This window comes from Azolla caroliniana, unplaced genomic scaffold (assembly GCF_043228905.1).
Source record: "Azolla caroliniana isolate FFs.n. ecotype wild unplaced genomic scaffold, voAzoCaro1.0.p SCAF_5, whole genome shotgun sequence".
In the NCBI taxonomy this organism is placed as follows: Eukaryota; Viridiplantae; Streptophyta; class Polypodiopsida; order Salviniales; family Salviniaceae; genus Azolla; species Azolla caroliniana.
In genome coordinates this window covers 24,719,115-24,739,022 of record NW_028230440.1, presented here as the reverse complement: position 1 = coordinate 24,739,022, position 19,908 = coordinate 24,719,115, and the positions used below count along the sequence as shown (strand labels likewise).

General features: G+C 37.9%; 1 protein-coding gene and 1 non-coding gene across 2 annotated transcripts; one reads left to right on the top strand and one right to left on the bottom strand.

The window, feature by feature from the left end:
* The first annotated feature begins 12,221 nt into the window (after nucleotides 1-12,221).
* LOC147864573 (pentatricopeptide repeat-containing protein At2g03380, mitochondrial-like) lies at nucleotides 12,222-15,849 on the top strand. The gene is made up of 2 exons (XM_087320505.1): nucleotides 12,222-12,500; nucleotides 12,587-15,849. The coding sequence occupies exons 1-2, from the start codon at nucleotides 12,366-12,368 to the stop codon at nucleotides 14,972-14,974; spliced, it is 2,523 nt and encodes an 840-aa protein (XP_087176631.1). The 5' UTR covers nucleotides 12,222-12,365; the 3' UTR covers nucleotides 14,975-15,849.
* A 3,838-nt stretch (nucleotides 15,850-19,687) lies between these two features.
* Nucleotides 19,688-19,759, bottom strand: TRNAM-CAU (transfer RNA methionine (anticodon CAU)). Its single transcript has one exon. It is a non-coding gene; the product is annotated as a tRNA-Met (tRNA).
* Nucleotides 19,760-19,908: the final 149 nt, after the last annotated feature.

Sequence of the window (19,908 nt, the reverse complement as noted above, 5' to 3'; positions counted from 1 at the left end):
AAAATTTCCGGACCACAATTCATGTAATCCTCACAACAAACAAAAAGTTTTATTTGCTTAAAGTGAACCTCACTTAAGGAGATCAAAGTTCAACTAGGGGGTATGCAAAGAACAAGTGTAATCAATAAGAAAAGGACAAGCACAATAGATCCTTGGCACACAAATGGTCGACATAGACTAAGAAACAACAAAGAACATTGAAACTGGATTGTTTATGCGCTCACACACATGCACTCTCTCTATATTTATATACAAGACAAATAAAATGATAAAATAAGTGAGAAATGCAAAATGAATAATACCTGAGTCTTATTCTCATACACTTCTAATTTTAGTGCATTCATATCCTCTTGGTTGTCCAAGTTGCTAGTCCTTATATTTTACTGAGTTTCACTAGTCAATTGAGCTCTTTAGTTGATTTCACTGAACAAAGGATTGAAATTGACATACATTGCTAGTTGGGGTTGTATATTTGTCTCTTTACCATTGACATGTAATGCTAATCAAGGTCATCGATGTGGCCTCATAATAACCATTTCATTATAGTGTATGGTTCTTTTGATGAGCACATTACCTAGTCTCAATATGTGGGATATGCCTCTCAATTGAGGTATTAAGGAAAGACAATTTTTTATATTTGTAAATGTTACGTTTGCACCCTAGTGGTAAAGCTATATAATTTGTTAACATGGTACTTGTGCATTGGAGCTCAATTTGCATGTGCCACTATTTTACTAGTTGCTCCATAATGTAAGGGCTCAAGGCATGATCACCAAGGGATAAAAGAGGTTAGGCTATCCAAAATATGGTTATCAATTCAAGGTTTCAAAAATAATGAACTCACTAACATTTCCATAGTAAAATCATTTGAGGAAACGTGTCCCTTACAAGTCCTAGGTTTTTGCTTGCTTGCTTGTTGCAGTTACTAGATTGAGATCTATTCAGCTATCACATACATATGTAACACATATTTGAACAAAAGGACACACATAGATCCATATTTCTTTGAATTCCTACATCATGATCGACTAATTTCAACTTTAGACCGAAACCTACTTTTGCTCGTTTTTATAACGGTAGCATTCATTACTCACATAGGCTCAATTGTAATTTTGTTGATAGCATTGGGAGCTACACCGAGATTCCAAAAATACATACAATATATTCTAGAAGATGAACTACATGATAGTTTGAATATGATCTTTAATCATTAATGTATATTATTGTTACTCTGTCCTTCTCTCGTAGGTGTAAGGTATACATAAATGATGTAGCCTCTTATAGTTTTCTTCTCGTGAAACCATTTAATATCATTATCTCATTCTTTTGGACATGTTTTAGTTCTCTCCAATATTTGGATATCCTTACGAGGAGGTCATAACACCTCTCCCTCCCTCCCTCCCTCTCTATATAAACATACACATATACCCAATCTATCAATCTCCCATGAATGTTAATAAGGTTTGTCTCTCACTCACTCACTTGCACACACACACACACACACACACACAATGTCTCTCTATTGCTCACACACATGATAAAAGTCTCACCCATAAAGAGACAATGACATCAACCCATAACCTAATTGTAGTTTTTTGTAGTGTAATTGTCTTTGGTCTTATTTGCGTTTGAGCATTGAGGGCACTGATCTCTCTCTCTCTCTCTCTCTCTCTCTCTCTCACACACACACACACACACACACACACACACAACACAACACAAAACACACATTTATATGTGGGATGTGTGCATATTGCATCAGAATAGTCCTTTATCTCAACTAGTGGAGATGTTGAAATTGTGAGTGTCACGACACACACATACACACATGTATATCATATTATATATGAAGAAGAATCTCTTTAAAAAAATCTCAAAAAAGTGCCAACAAAAAGACAATGTGTTCAATCCTATTCCATTTTCAACACTCCAAGAAATTATTATTATTTTCTTCCTTTTTTGTTTTCCGAGGAGGGGACGAAATTATAAAAATAATCATCATCATATAAATATGTATATATACATACATAAACAAAGGAAAGAAAGAACAAAGAAGAGAGACTAAAGAAGAAGAAGAAGAAGAAGAAAGAGACTTGTGAAGGAGGTTTATGTATGAATGAATGAGCATCTTTCGCATTCATTCATTCATTATTTCCACAACAAAAGAACAAAAGCTTTACATGTGTCCAAAAGTGTTTAACATCAAAATAGCCTAACATCGTGTTCGTGTCCCCTCACATACTTGGATGACGATGCTATTGGTAACCTGTTAGAGCCTTCTATCAAAAGTTAAGATGCCCCCCCCCCCTACCTCTCACTTTTGTTTAGTGGCAAAAACTCGTGTTTTACTCCCTCTTTTGAACTAGACATTATTAGAAGACCAACATTGCGTCCTACATCTTTTTTCCACTCAAGGCCTTTTCCTTCATTGACTTTAAGGCATTGTGTGGATTTTCTTGTTATTGTCGTGTATGTACATGTCTTCTTCATTCTTCTTGGTACACACCTCGGTTATATTTGGGATTAACTTCATACGACCTACTTAAGATAAAGTCAAGGTTTCTTCTTAAGATCTTTTGGTTGTTATTTTCAACGGAAAATGAGCATGCCTCCTATTGGAAAAAAAGAAAGAGAAAGATGACCTCGATTCACTAGTTTAAGCATTGATTGATAATGAGTTTTTTCTAATGGGAATGGTTTTTCACTTGCTACTCCTTACTCGAGGACTATTGGTTCTTTCTTTAAAAATTGAAAACACTTATTAAAGGTCATAAAATATTGTTTATAAAAGTTTTGACCAAAATTCTCCCACACATAGAAAACTCTTTTAGAGATGGTGATTAGATACTATTAAGTTGCTATCCATGATCCTCCTTAACAATATAATGAGGTGCAACCTTGTAGGAGTTGCATACTTGCAATTAGTTATATGTTCATTCTAATATCAACCCATGAAGAGTATGTTGTAGGTTGGTTGCAACTTCTCCCTTTGTTAAGAGAATACTAATGCCCTCCTAATGCCTTAGATATTTATTATTATTATTATTTCCAAAAAGATTTCCTTCATTAGTATTAAGAAAAAAACACTGGAAGGCTACAAAATGTACAATGAGAGTGTTATATACAAAAAGGACAATCAAGGGAATGGCCAAGGGTGATGATATTTCCAGATTGGTCCTTGAGAGGAGACCGTGAATAGAGGCAACTTCCTCCATAACTGTAGTAATTTTTTCCTTTTCTTAAGAACAACCTCCAAAGAGCCTGACATATTGTCATATTACCCACACACTACCGCCAATAAGCGCTCCCATAATTCTAGCAATATATCTAAGAGAAGGGGAATTATGGAATCATATCGTCTTTTACACCGATACTTCCATAAGGTTCATAATGTAATCGTGGATACTCTTTTCCATACATGGGTTGCACGTATTTGCTTTCAAGGTTGCTGAAAAGGGGAGATAGATATTAGATGCTTGTTGATGACCGTCTTAGACTCTAGAGCATCATCTGCCTCATACAATAAGAGATTGGAACGGGGAACCCCCCATACCGTTGATTCCTAGGAGAAGAGGCAACCTTCATTAATTGTCAGGAATAAAGAAAGAACTTTATTCCATACCTGTTGGGCTAGTGAACAGGACTAGAGAGCATGCTTGGTAGTTTCTTGCAAGTCACCACAATAACTACATTGTCTAAGAACGGGTGCCACGTTTCCCTTCAAATACTGACCTACTAGTATTGCATGTAGTAAAAGCCATCTGAAGAGAGTGTATTTTGTTGGTTCCCTAAAAGACCAAATTCATTTCTAATAAGCCTTCAAATGATTGCTTGAAACACCCCACTTATTCCAGTGCTTTTGAGCCGCAGGAGTTGGAATAAGCTTTAGATGTTTCTATTATGTGTTAGTTCCATATTCTCATTAATTAAGCTCCTCTCATTATGTTAACTAGACATGCTAAAATGATATGAAGGTGAGACATATATTTAAACACCAAGAACTTTTGTCAAAGAGCTCGCTTCTAGAGAGAGAAAGTATAGAAAACCTATTTTTTAGTTTAGTAGTCAGCCTAACAACAAATGTAGTAATTTATAGTTACACACATCTCAACTTTTGTAAGAGTAAATTAAACATCCTCAAATTCTCACTTTAACATCATTTCACCATTAGTTTCCTTTGGATTATGAGTTCTTTTTGCTGATTGCTATTGCCTAAAATAAGATTTGGTATAACATGAATTTTGGGTTTAGTTCAAGAAAGGCGAGAAGAGCAATAACATGAGGATTTGTTACCTTACCATTAGTCATAAAGAAGTGTGGATTATATCTTGTGTAACCATTTTTGTCACAATCAACTCCCCGAATTTAGCTAAATTATATTAAACACTTTACATAACTAGGCAAAGGACTTTGATTGTGTGAATTTTGTCTAATTGCGAGTGAGTGTCTGTTAAACAAAATTTCAACTTATAAAAACTAAATGATAATGCTTATCAAACTTTTAGTTATCTTTTGATGTTAACTTTACAACTCAAATGCTAGCCATATCGAAATCAGAACTATCAAGTTTTCCTTAAATAAACTATGTATAATATAATGTTGCCATTCAATGTTTACAACTCTTATAGTTTCTAATGACCTTTAACTCATGGATTTTCAATATAGCTGGCTAGCTAATTAATGTGTTTATGCTAATGATAAATATAAATTTATTTGCTTATGTATGTAAGGTGCTATTTCTATTTTTTACTACACTTAACATAATAAAAGGGTCCTTTTTATTATACCATATTTATTTTGTTGGCAAATTGTACACCAGGTTTTGAAGTGGGCTTTTTCAAATAAGAGCCATTGCATGTCTTGATGCTATTCCTATTTTTCACAACACTTAACATAATCACACTTTCCTTTTTATTATACCATATTTATTTTGTTGGCAGATTGTGCACTTCAGATTCAAGTGGGCCTTTTCAAATAAGCGTCATTGTTCTACCTTTAGAATCTCCATATCTTGATACCTAACTTCATGTATCACCACTATTAGAATTTAGACAACTTATCTACCATTGCACCGTCATTCATGGTATTTTTCAAAGATACAATATTGTGCTCTCTCCTCCCTACTATGATTGCTCTTATGAGATTTTGGATATGCTAGTCCACATTCACTAATGATAACTAAGTGAAATGAATACAAGTCGGAATCTACAATGTTATTGACTTGAATTAAGAATTTACACAATTCATACCCAAAGTAGGAGACGTTGGGTGAAACAAAAAATCCTTGCATTTTATTCTTAAAGATCTTTTCCATACTTTTAGTCACATTTGTAAACATCAACAGATTACCTATGAAAAATATTGTAACAACAATATATGCTATTCTATGGTTTGAGATTGTTCTTACTTTTTGCATATGATGTGAATCGTGATATGATATGCTATCATATGGTCGAACATGATATATTTCCTTTCTCTTCATTTCACATGTTTGCACAAGTCAAAATCAAATAATCATGCCACTCTTGTTTTTATTTGTGATGAAGTGTTATTTTCCTCCTTTGCATAAATGTTCCTATCCCAAAAAAGACTAAAAAATGATAACAGAGTTTGCAGTATACAATGATAGAACTATTCAAGGCTTCGACTCTCCTATGCAATTTTCTTTGGGGTACATTAGGGATTACAATGCCAAAACCAATGGGGATAGATACTAACATCTAGTCATTTATAGGGAATTGTTAAAAAACTAAATTGGTTTTCTTTGAATACTCTAAAATTACGAAAGATTCTATCATCTTATTATTACTTATTCAGATAACAGTTATATTAAAGCTTCACTTTAAGAATTTAAAATGAAGTTATTTCAATTGTAAGCAAGCAAAGTAACATATTGTTTCTATATGTTATTATTTGAAGAATATGTTTTTGCTCCCAATTTTGGGACATGTGCAAAACATGGGCGTTCAAATCTTGAAAATGTGTGGCACAAAATTTAAAAATGCACCTATTCTTGAGCATAAATTGCCCATGTGTGGGCTAGCAAAGAACAATGTACAAGTTGAGAGAAAGTTTCCTTGAAGAGAATGTTTTCTATGTGGGCCATGTTGCCACACTTCAAGCTATAGGGCAGATCACATAAGGATCACATATATTATAGCTAGTGGATGTCCACATAACTTTTGATATAATTTGAAGGCCATATGAATGCGAGGACTAATGGAATCACAATCACTACAAGATCATTCACCCATAATAGTGAAGCAAGGATCCTCACTCTCTTCACCCCCATATGGACTTTAAATTAACAAGATCTTGTAGTCTCTAAAGTGGCATTGGCCATATAAAAATTTCCTTGTAAATGAGAGAGATATACCTCCATTAGATAAGTCGTGGCAACAATGCTTATCCCCCAAAAGACAGGTTTTTGGCCCTTGATGGACACCAATAGATAAGTATTGTCAACTATATGTTTACCATGTGATGAAGTTTTGGGTTTGTTAGTATGAAAATGTGGTTGATCTAGCTAGTAGCAAAGAGCCTACTTGGTTTTTATGTGGTCTATTGGTATTATGATTGTAGTATTAGGGTTTGGTTGAGCATTTACTAGCATTCTATTTTTGGATGTTATGGTGCTTTTGGTCCTAAAGTTGCCTCCATGTGATCACTTCTACCTCCATGTTACCTAAGAAAACTTCTTTGTCTTTCTTTTGCTCGTAATAAATTTGAGGGTCATTGTAGCCTCTACCCTATATTCATATTCGTCTTCTACAAGTTGAGTCCATATGCGGGGAAGTAGAGGTTGTTGAGTTAAAATGGCCAGAGGAGTGGTCTAGGTGCTGATTTAGGGTGTTCCACCAAGGGTCCTTGTCCAAACCTTCTATTGGATTCTCTCCAAATGTTATATCGATGGTGCATGAAGAAATCCTTGTACCATTTACAATGTTGTGATCAACATTCGTTGAGATATGGACATTCATAACCTATATGATGACCTTGGCATGGGAGATACTTGATATTTTTGTGTACTTTGTCACCTATCGAATGTTTTATACTCATTTGAGAAGCTACATGTGGGTGTGTGGGTAATCTTCTCCTGTTGGATTAGTGGTTATCGCTATGGGTGTTTAGATCTCTATTACAAAATCTACAGAGGTCATGAAGGTCATATAGGCTTTAGATAAAGTTCTAAACAATTGGGTTATTGAGAAATTTGAAATTGGGACCATATAAGCTATTGATGAACTAGTAGTCATTAATTTGTTATCTAACATTTTGAAGTTAATGTCATTGTTTGTTTCTCTTTCTCTCCATTACGAACACTAGAGCTTATATACATTTCAAAGCTATCATGAACTTTATTGGGCATAAATGCTCTTTGGAGAGTAATGTCACATGTGGGTAGTGGATTCCCACAAAGGTGCTATTCTCCATCTCGAAAGACATTGGTAGAGGTGGGTTTCCTTATCAACTTGTAATTTTTTATGAATCCTTGCTAGTATGGTATGTCCTAGATGTTTGGCATCCTTTTACTCTCATCAACTAACTTTCTTTTTTTTTCCAAAAAAGAATATACTCCATTAATTAAAATATACATGAACACGATCCCTTTCTCAGGTAGGCCGTGCCAAGATTATCCTAGCCTACATACGAGAGATCTCACTTATTTATCTTACACTTTTACATATGACTCAAGCCATCCTTACAGATACATCACCTACCTTCACTATCCCACTTGCCATGTCTTTCACGCCCCTCGTTCAACTAATGGGAGGGGGAAACAACCATCTGGGTACATCATACTTCCATAGTATATCCATTCCATTTGCTGCGGCCATCGGTGTCATACACCATCTTTTTCGAAAATTCAGCCTCATTAGGTCTGTAACATCATTAGTACCATTAATCCGCTCATATTGAGCTCTTAGTGTAGTTATGAGTGTGTGCCAAATTAGCTTAATCGATTCAGCTGGAGGGCGTTTGTGTGCGGAAAATACCCTGGTACACCTTGCTGTCCATATATGCCATATAGTGATGGGGGCAAGCAACATCCAAAGATCTTCAAGTTTTTGATTCTGTACACAAGTTGTAGGTACCCCGTTGTCAGGGATCAGCCGAACAATGCCATTCTCCCCTCTGTACTTAGCATTGCATGTGCTATCGTATGTCGCCACATCAACGTCAAGAGACATCCAACAAGCATGTCCCCAGTTGAGGGTGAACGAACTAGAGGCATGGCAAAGCAAACGAAGTGCCCTTCCCCATACAGCCATTGCATCACGACATTCCCATAGACAATGGGAGATGCTTTCTATCTGTCCACATGCAATACATCGAGGGTCTACATTGGGGCCTTTACCCCACGTCCCTACCGGCAAGGCTCTATGTGCAATAAGCCATAAACACATCATTATCTTGCGGTCATATTTGTCATGCCATATCATTTTCCAGAATTTATCTAGTCTCCTTTCACTTATGCCCTCTTGCATCCAAAATTTCCTTGCCGCAACCTTGTCATGTTTTTGTTCTAGAAGAATTTGCCTCCCAATAGATTCAATCTTAATTAGAAGCGCATCCCTTAATAAGGTTCATTCTTCTATTCCGACACTTATTTCAAGCAACATAATATCAAACCCTGTTATGGTTAGTACTCGAACATGGTCAATGTCTATCTCCTTTTCTACATCTTTAAGCTCTCATAAGACTTCATATTTGTCATGTCACATCATGAGAGGTATTTACATTATTGTATTGAGGGTTTATAATAGATGAAGTGGTTGTCAAACCTAACTTACTAACATCATTAACTTTATGTCATATATCTCCTATTGGAATGGTGGAGGCCAATCCTTCGCTGATTTGAAGTAGGCAGGGCTCCTCCCTTGACCCCATAGTGATGTCTTCTAGTTCCTAAATCCAAGATAGTGTAAAACATGCATCTCCCATTCTAGTGCATTGTGGGAAGCTTTCCTGACTTGCCTTGGGAAGGAATTCCTCCTAGGATCTCAAGGTTGTAGTGCTTGGGGTAGCTTGCGGGCGAGGTTGTTGGTACTAGTCCATTGTCATGTTACCTATAACACATCTTGTCAACTATCTTTAAACTAAGGATAGATTTTGGGTATAAACAAGTTCACTAGAGCTTATTGCTTAAAACTAATCAAGAGTACTTAAAACGTTAAAGCATGCGCACCAAGTGACGAGATGTTTGGTCCTAACCTTGTCCTTTGACAAGATCGCCTCATATGTTAATCTATGACATGGATGCTTAGTCCTAACCATGTCCATTGAGAAAAGAATGATTAGATCTCATGTTAATTTATGACATGTAGAATACGAGAAGAGAGACGACGGGGATCAAATGCTTAGTATGACCATACATCCGTGTAGATCGATTGAAGGATTAACTTTGAGAAATGTCTCTAGGGTGGCATTAAAATCTCAACAAAGGCAACAAAAATTATGGAGGAGAGTAGTTGATAATGAGGCGATGCTAATCAAGAGAGACCAAGGGATCAAATGCTTAGTATGACCACCATATAAAATTCCCCCTATCTCTAGAGACCTCAAGCAGCCATATACTCTTTCAAAACGAGGATATATGGACAATATCTCACAATTTTTAAACACATTTCCTACTTCTCCAATGCATTACATTTGGCATGCATATCTGCCAATTAATGCATATCAGCTCAGCATTTATATCCTTCCAAATCTAAATACTGAGGCATAATTTGCCACATCAGGAGAGAATTAATTCCTCATCTCACAGTTGTGACCAAAGAAAGCATTGAATTGCTTCATGAGCAAATCAGGGCAGTGGCAACATAACCATACATATGGAAAGAGCCTTACCTTTGAAAGTTAGGTATGCTATGCACTCCTTTAGCATGTCTTTTACAAATGATGGATTGGACCCATAATGGTTTCCCCAATTTGTTGGTGCTGGACATCTGCAGAATTAGGGTTTCATATATGAAGAAATCCACAGATAAGAGTTCTCAGTGAGATTTCCCGAAAGGAGCATGTAGTTGTTGTTGAGATGAGCACAAACCAAAATGTTTGAGAAGGCTCAGAACAGGGCACATACATTCCATCCTGTTCAATCAGAAGGAAGACCAGTCGGGCTTGACTAGATGTGCCATTATCTTCATTGCAGACATTTAACTTGCTTTCCTGCCAGAATTATATAGTACCTATAACTCCATCCTCCTTTATATGTGGGATATCTCTCTTTCTGTCTTTGATAAAAGCACACAACTACATTAATTCTATGTAAAACCCTCTTGTTACAACACTTCTTAGTCTCATGTACCTATCTGACCTATCCTATGTAGAGACAGAGACATCCTGTAATGCCACGGGAAATTCACCGACCATCGGTCGCCAAAGACCATGAAAGCATTACACATATTCCTCCAATTGTGTTGCGGTCCCCCAATATTGTAAAAATTGGAGCAATATCTCCACTACCTCATCATTATGAACATATTGAGAAAAGCTCCATTGTTGAGGCTTGAAATAACGAGTTAAAACTTGTCAAATCTCCAACAAGTAATTCCAAATGATATGTATTGCATGGCATTTAATGAAACTATATGTATTGTCCTCCAATGGAATGGTACAAAAGAAGTTAGTCCTTGTTTCTTTGAGGTTGAACCCAATGGGAGCTCACTAATCATAACTCTCCATATGAATATGTACATTTGTACGAAATGATAAATGGGAATGCCAACCATGTTGTAATATTTTCCACCATCTAGCAATCGACTTACATACATTCCACATTGTTTGTGCTTTAGGTGATAGCCAATATAATGATGTCGTTGTATAATGATACAATATATTTGTAGTGACATGTAACAAGTGTGTACGCCACCATTTGTTTTCATTGGCAAACATCCATGCAACAATGGTATATCTTGTAATTTCTTCCAAATAAATACATAGTTTGGGGGAATACATAACCATCATTTCGAATCTTCAAATTCGAACAACCTTTGAGTTTCATTATCAACTACAGCCCCAAAGTCTACAACCCCCAATCAAAAGAAATTATTCAAGTGAGATCTCAACTTCTCTTTTCCATGCCAATGCAACAATTGAGAAGAAATGAGCAATTCAGTTTGTAATGAGTTAAAAAGTTTTTGGCTACTTGATGGTGCTCACTCAAAACAAGATAAGGCATCTTTTTCATTACCTATCAATTGTTGCACACATATAGAAAGTGGAATCTTTAGAGGAATTTATCCATTGAACAATGGCACCACAATGCTTGAATCTTAGTTTTCCGATGCATCAATCGTTCATGTTCAATAAAATATCGCATTATAGATATCCATGGTTTATCTTATTGGCTAATATCTTGTAATAATGCAAATGTATAGGCCATCAAATGCACTTCCAAATTCAATATTGCAACACCACCTAACCATTTGGGAGTAGACAAATGATCCCATGAAACCACTCCCATGTTTTCTCCCCTTCACCACAACATGAACCAAAGAGGTTGCAACAATGTTTGTAATGCTTTCTTAGTTCAAGGGAGCAAGGAAAAATAGAATATAGCACTTATCAAATGTTGCTAACATCAAGTTGGTCTCTATCACCACCTCTATAACATCCTCTTCTACACAATCCCTAACATCTTTCTCGTTTTTTTCATAAAATTAGAAACCAAAGCATTAACAGAATCATGACAACTGTGAACATCACAACCATCCATGACTACATCTTTCCCACAAATAATTGTAGCATATGTCTTCTCATGATTTGTAGAATTGATACATTTTTGCCACTTGAAATTTTCACAAACACCATCAATACCACACCAATCGACAAATATCAACCCGCTTCTTGCTCTCGTGTCAAACATCATAACTGCATAGATTGAAACAAACTTGAAAGGGCGGCAAATTTCTCTGTAAGTTTTCGTAACGACCACAAAACTTCACGAACAAATAGTCTAAAAACTTGTTCTGACACTACTAATGGAACATCATATTTTTTCCCCTTCTCTCTCTCTCTCACACACACTCTTTTTTAAGCAAGTACATGCTTAAGGTTCAAAAAACTCCCTAACATCAACTTCCTAGAATCATATGGGCGGCAAGAACCATAGACATCAATAAATCATCATCGGGTCCAAGGCTATGAAAATCCCATCACTCCGAGTTGTTAAAGAAGGATTTATTCCGTCCTTCAGATGCAATCTTTCCGGCATTTCATCCTATATGTACATACTAATGAATCAGGGTATCCAAATGTCTCAATCACATTATTGTGATTAGTGTTGGTGTTTAAATGGCCATGGAGTGCCCTGTTCAAACACTAGTAACTACATATTTCTCCAAAAGCATGGTTTCCACATGGTTATGGAGTGCCCTGCTCTAAATTCTGGCCTATGTCCACCAAAGAAACCAAGCCCCTGTGTGACTTCTTCTTCTTCTTCTTCTTCTTCTGAGGACCCATCGAACTTCTGGGCCAACCATCATCACCACAAGGTAAGACCACTGCAACTGTCGAATGTTTCTCATTTAGGATTCACTGCATTTGTTTTCTTATGTTTTGTCTATGGCTTTCTTCACAGATAAACCCTAATTTCCTTGATTGTTGTCCCAAACAAACAAGAAAACCCTTATTGGTCCATGTTGTCTCCAGTCCTGCTTATGTCAAAGACAATTTAAAAGAGCACAACTCGCTTTATTCCACGGTTAAAGTGATTGATGATGATGGGCTGCTGCCAAAAGTTAAGTTTCATGACCAAAGTGCACTTATAAATCTCCTAAAATCATGTGGGAAAGAGAAGAATATATGGAAGGCACGAGCAATACATGCTGATATTCTCAATGATAAATTACTTGCCAAGGATGTTTATATCGCCAACACTCTCATTACAACATATTTCAAGTGTGGTGCATCAGAAGAGGCACTTAAAGTGTTTGAGCAGATTCCCTTCCAAAATGTCGTATCCTGGAATGCCTTGATATCGGGATATGCCAAAAATGGCTTCGGTGACCAAGCATTGAAATCCTTCTTACAAATGAAAGATGTAGGTGTTTTGCCCAATCCAGTAACGTACATATGCACATTGAAAGCTTGTGGCATTGTCGGATCCCTTGAGATTGGCGAAGGTATATATGCCGAGGTTAAAAATCAAGGGTTATTAAAGAAAAATACTGTGCTTGGCACCTCATTGGTCGATATGTATTGCAAATGTGGTTTCCTAGAGAAAGCACGACAAGTGTTTGAACAACTTCCGGTGAAAAATGTTGTATCATGGAGTGCTCTTATTGCTGGATATGCCCAAAATGGATTTGGCTATGAAGCATTGGATTGTTTCAAACAAATGAAAGATGTGGGGCTTCATCCAGATGTGATAACTTATATTTCTGTTCTAAAAGCTTGTGGCATTGTGGGGTCTCTTGATATTGGAAAAGAAATAGACAGGGAGGTCAGAAACCAAGGGTTATTGCAGAAAGATGGTGTGCTTGGAAATGTGTTGGTGGACATGTATTTCAAGTGCGGTGCACTGAATGAGGCACAAGAAGTATTTGAACAGCTTCCAGTTCGGAACATTGTGACTTGGAATGCCCTCATTTCTGGTTATGCTCAAAACAAGTGTGGTAGCGAGGCATTAAAATGCTTTGGAAAAATGAAAGATGAGGGAGTCTTTCCAGACGTCATAACTTATACATGCATCTTGAAAGCCTGTGGCATCGTACAGTCTCTAGAGATTGGGGAAGCTGTAGATGTTGACATCAGAAAGCAAGGGTTATTAGAGAAAGATCCCGTGCTTGGAAATGCGTTAGTGGACATGTACTGCAAGTGTGGTGCAATGGAGAAAGCACGAGAAGTGTTTGAAAAGCTTCCAGAACGGAATGGTGTTGCTTGGAGTGCCCTCATTGTTGGGTATGCCCAAAACGGACTCAGTAATGAATCGCTGAAATGCTTTAGACAAATGAAAGCTGCAAGTATTTGTCCAAATGTGGCAACTTATCTTTGTGTTTTGAAAACTTGTGGCACTGTTGGATCCCTAGAGATGGTAGAAGAGATATATACAGACATAAAAAATCAAGGGCTGTGGGGAAAAGATATTGTTCTTGGTACTGCATTGGTAGATATGTATTCCAAATGTGTTTCACTAGAGAAAGCACGAGAAGTGTTTGACCAACTTCCTGTGCAGAATGTCATGTCATGGAGTGCCCTGATTGGTGGGTACTCCTATAATGGACTCGGAGAAGAAGCATTGACATGCTTCGGGCAAATGAGAGATGCTGGAATCTGTCCAGACAAGGTAACTTATCTCTGCATTTTGAAAGCTTGTGGCATTGTGGGGTCTTTAGAGATTGGGGAGGAGATACATGCGGAGGTCAGAAAACAAGGGTTATTGTGTAAAGATGTCGTGCTTGGCAATGCATTGGTGGACATGTATTCCAAGTGTGCTGAGCTAGATAAAGCAAAAGAAGTGTTTGAGAATCTGCCAGAGAGAAATGTTGTGTCATGGAGTGCCCTTGTTGCTGGATATGGACAGTTAGGTAAAGCCAATGTGGCTTTTGATACCTATACTAGAATGAGGGCCGAAAATATTGTGCCGAATTCAATTACCTTTGTTATTTTGCTGAATGCATGTAGCCATGCAGGCGTATTGAAGGAGGGAGAAAGGCTTTTTGATGAAATGTGTGGTGTTTATTTTATCACTCCTACAATAGAGCACTACACATGTATGGCCGATCTATTTTGCCGTGCAGGATGCATTGATAAGGTGCAAGCTTTGCTTGACAAGGTTCCCCATTTTGACCATCATTCTCTATTCCAGAATATACTGGGTTCTTGTGGAAAATGGGGCAATGTTAAGCTAGGGAGATGGGCATTTGAGGAACTAGTACAATTGGATGAGCAGTGTGGTGTTGCATATATTTGCATGGAAAATATATATGCGCAGGCGGGATACACACAGCCAATAAACTTATCATGATTGGAAAATCTTGTGTTGGAGCACCAAATCTGTTTTTTTTTGTGATGGGGCGCATATATTGTAAAAAAAAATTGTCTTAATACTTTTTATCAAACATGTTTAGTGGACTAGATACATGTTCTGACCTTACGATCACAAGGGGGTGGCTTTTGCCAAGACAACATGATATTGGCTTCCTAAATAGTAATGGCTAGAATGCTGTAAAGTCAGATCTCTAATGTTTGCTTATCCATCAACATATTTTGGGCCTTTGAAATTACTCATGCTTCTCGCAATATTTAATGAGAAATATCATTTTCTTTCCTGGCCTTGCTATTGTAGAAGAGTTTCTCTATTTTGGTACTTCTTTGCACGAAATCAAGGAATCAAAATGCAATATTTTCATTTATAATGTGAGGAGGTGATGCTAGGATCCCAAGCTAGTATCTTTACTTTAGCCACATCCATGTGATGACTATGTATGTATGCTCCAACTATGATATCAGAACCAGATTTCAATCTTGGGACTCATGGGTTATATAGTACCAAGATTCAACTCTGCCAGATTTCAATCTTGGGACATATTATTAACAAGACCCAATTATTGAGAAGGCGTAGAGATGTTAAATAACCATTAGAGCATAGCAGAAGTGGTGTAAACTAAGCTTGTCGCTTGATCTAAATCTAATGCCAAAGATTAAAAATGTCTAAAAGGAGGCTCCATATTGCAGATTATTGCTCCAACCATAAAAGTGTATGCATGATATCATAGGCAAGTTTCGATCCTTGGATCTGTGATGGATCTGTGATTTATCAGCCCACCATGCTTCCACTACGCCACTCTTATTATTAGTTATGTTTGTTTTAAAGATTTTGTGCCTAAGATGCTTCAACTATACCACTCTTATTGCTAGATATGTTTCTTTTACATTATGTGCCTAACGTGCTTCCACTATGTCACTCTTATGTTAGTTATGTTTCTGTTAGATTATTTGCCTACCATGCTTCCACTATGCCACTTTGATTCTTAGCTGAATTCCTTATCGGTCTCGTGGAGTGACATATATATGTCGATGGCAAGAAAATATATCCAAATAGTGAGACTTTTTCCCTGCCAGTGTCATGCTCATCTTTGTTCAATTTGTGAAATTTTTCCTTTTTAGGTTCTGGATTAAGGGAACGCGATTTTTAGTGAGGGCTAACCCTTTTCTAGAGTCTTTTGGGATCCCAGGAAATGGAGCTACCCATCTTTGAACCTTTCAAATAAATGAGTACCTTACTTTCAATATGCACCTATGATTAGGAAGCACCTTTTTCTGCAAGAACAATATTGAATTCTAACCCTACCTTGATCATGGGAGGCTGAAGGTTGATCATATGTATTTTTGTACACAGGTATTGGACATGAAGATTTTGGGCCCAAGGGATCAGTCAAGACCCCACTGGGTGTTGCCATGATCTACAGAACACTTCTTTTGGACTTACAAACATGCTCATTTTTTGGTATGGCAAGCCATAAGTCTTTTGTTATTCACAACTGGTTTACAAGATGGGATGCTTACAATTCGTAATTTTCTTTCTCTAGAGCTTTGCATGATCTTCTTGTCTCCATCTCTGACTGATCTGAAGTGGTCTTGGGCTGCAGTTTCACACTAAGATATAAGATATGTGAATCCATTCAAAATAACTTGATAAATTTATCAGCTGTCAAGTGAAGAAAAGAGCCTTGTAATAAGCCTTCTTTCACCCAAGTGGCATTGTGGAGCTGGACCATATTCTTATATGATCAAATTTTGGTTGATGCAATTCTTTTCCACTTTCATCATATCCAAGTCTGGACAATCCAGGCTATAATGAAACAGGACATCGCATTTATATTCATGCCATGTGACTGGAACCATTCTTGCATTTCAGCATTTATATTCATGCCATGTGACTGGAACCATTCTTGCATCAGCACGGAACATAAAGCGACGGCTCGATCATATCGATCCGACCACACTGACACATGTTGATGCCTCTGCGATCGTACCGATTAAGAAGTTGCTATTTAGATGAGGCATCAACACGGAACATACAAAACATAAAAGCGACGGCTGGAGATTCAAGGGTATCGATTTCGACCACACCGATGTAGGCTATATATCACAGGCACATTTCAATACTCGGACCTGTGGGTAATAGGCCCACCACGCGTTCAGTGAAAGAATTACCGCTTTGGCTCTCGGATTGTACCTACTAAGAAGTTGTTATATTGCCAACATGCAACTACTATGCATGTCAAATATAAGAGCAACGGTTCGGGATTCGAGTCTATACATCTGACCACACGAATAAAGTCATTATATTAGCGCTAGGTTTCGATCTTGGGACTTGTGGCTTATGGGCCCACCACGCTTCCACTGCGCCACTCTGATTCCCTAGAAAACAAAAAAAGGATTACCACTTTGAGGCTCGGATCATATCTACTAAGACGTTGTTGTATAATTGACAACCACACTGACACATGTTGATGCCTCAACGATCATACCGATTAAGAAGTTACTAATTTGATGAGGCATCAACACGGAACATACAAAACATAAAAGTGACGGCTTGGGATTCAAGGTGATCGATTCAACCACACCGATGTAGGCTATATATCACAGGCACATATCAATACTACAACTTGTGGGTTATAGGCCCACCACGCGTCCAGTGCGCCACTCAGATTCTAAGATTCTATGAAGATCCTAAACAGACTTACCGCTTTGGCTCTCGTTTTGTACCTACTAAGAAGTTGTTGTATTGCCGACAGACCACCATTAAGCATGTCAAACATAAGAGCAACGGTTCGGGTTTTGAGGCTATAAATCCAACGACACCAACAAACTCTTTATATCAAAGCTAGGTTTCGATCCTAGGACTTGTGGGTTATGGGCCCACCACGCTTCCACTGCGCCACTCTGATTCTTTTGAAAAATAAAAAATGTTTTACCACTTTGATGCTTGGATCATACCTACTAAGATGTTGTTGTATGCTTGAAATGCCAACACTAAACATCTAAAACATAAGAGCGCCGGCTCCGTATTCGAGCATATCGATCCGACCATAGTGACACATGTTGTTGCCTCTCCGATTATACGCCACTACGAAGCATGCCAAACATAAGACTGACGGTTCGGGTTTCGAGGCTGTAGATCCGACCACACCAATAAACTCTTTATATAAGATTACCACTTTGAAGCTCAGATCATCCCTACTAAGCTGTTGTTGTATGGCCGTCGCGCCATCACTGAATATACAAAACATGAGAGCGACATCTCAAGAATCAAGGGTATCGATTCGACCACACTGATGCAGGCTATATATCAGAGGCACATTTCAATGTTGGGACCTATGGGTTATTGAGCCACCATATGTCCACTAAGCCACTCAAATTCTATGAAGAACCTAAAAACAAAACCGTTTTGGCTCTCGAATTGTACCTACTAAGAAGTTGTTGTATTGCCGATACGCCACTACTAAAAATGTCAAACATAAGATAAGAACGTCAGTTTGGGTGTAGAGGCTATAGATCCGACCACACCAACAATGTCTTTATATCAGAGACAAGTTTCGATCCTGAGACCTATGGGTTATGGGCCCACCACGCTTCCACTGCGCCACTATGATTCTTTGGAAAACGAAAAAAGGATTTCTCGACTCATACCTACTAAGATGTCGTTGTATGGCCGACGCGCCCGCACTAAACATCTGAAACATAAGAGCGATGGCTCCGTATTCCAGAATATCGATCTGACCACACTAACACATGTTGATGCCTCTGTGATCGTATCGATTAAGAAGTTGCTATTTAGATGAGGCATCAACACGGAACATACGAAAGATATAAGCGACGACTCGAGATTCAAGGGTATCGATTCAACCACACCGATGTAGGCTATATATCACAGACACGTTTCAATACTTGGACCTGTGGGTAATAGGCCCACCACGCGTTCAATGCGCCACTCAAATTCTATGAAGAACCTAAAAAGAATTATCGCTTTGGCTCTCGGATTGTACCTACTAAGAAGTTGTTATATTGCCAACACGCAACTACTATGCATGTCAAATATAAGAGTAGCGATTCGGGATTCGAGTCTATACATCTGACCACACGAATAAAGTCATTATATCAGCGCCAGGTTTCAATCCTAGGAGTTGTGGCTTATGGGTCCACCATGCTTCCACTGTGCCACTTTGATTCCTTGGAAAACGAAACATTTTGAGGCTCGGATCATATCTACTAAGAAGTTGTTGTATAGTTGACGCGCCATCACTGAACATCTTAAACATAAGACCGATGACTCCGTATTCGAGCATATCGATCCGGCCACACTAACACATGTTGATGCCTTAGCGATCATATCGATTAAGAAGTTACTAATTTGACGAGGGATCAACATAGAACATACAAAACATAAAAGTGACGGCTTGGGATTCAAGGTGATCGATTTGACCACACCGATGTAGGCTATATATCACAGGCACATATCAATATTGCGACCTGTGGGTTATAGGCCCACCACGCGTCCAATGCACCACTCAAATTCTATGAAGATCCTAGAAAGAGTTACCGCTTTGGCTCTCGTTTTGTACCTACTAAGAAGTTGTTGTATTGCCGACAGGGCACTACTAAGCATGTCAAACATAAGAGCGACTGTTCGAGTTTCGAGGCTATAAATCCGATGACACCAACAAACTCTTTATATCAGAGCTAGGTTTCGATCCTAGGACCTGTGGGTTATGGGCCCACCACGCTTCCACTGCGCCACTCTGATTCTTTGGAAAATAAAAAAAGTTTTACCATGTTGACGCTCAGATCATACCTACTAAGATGTTGTTATATGCTTGACATGCCAACACTGACCATCTAAACCATAAGAGCGCATGCTCCGTATTCGAACATATCGATTCGACCACAGTGACA

Bases quoted from the DNA above. Each gene is read 5' to 3' on its own strand.
- LOC147864573 (XM_087320505.1), top strand. From the start codon at position 12,366: ATGGTTATGGAGTGCCCTGCTCTAAATTCTGGCCTATGTCCACCAAAG. The intron at 12,501-12,586 runs GTAAGACCACTG...CTTTCTTCACAG, and splicing joins CCAACCATCATCACCACAAG to ATAAACCCTAATTTCCTTGA.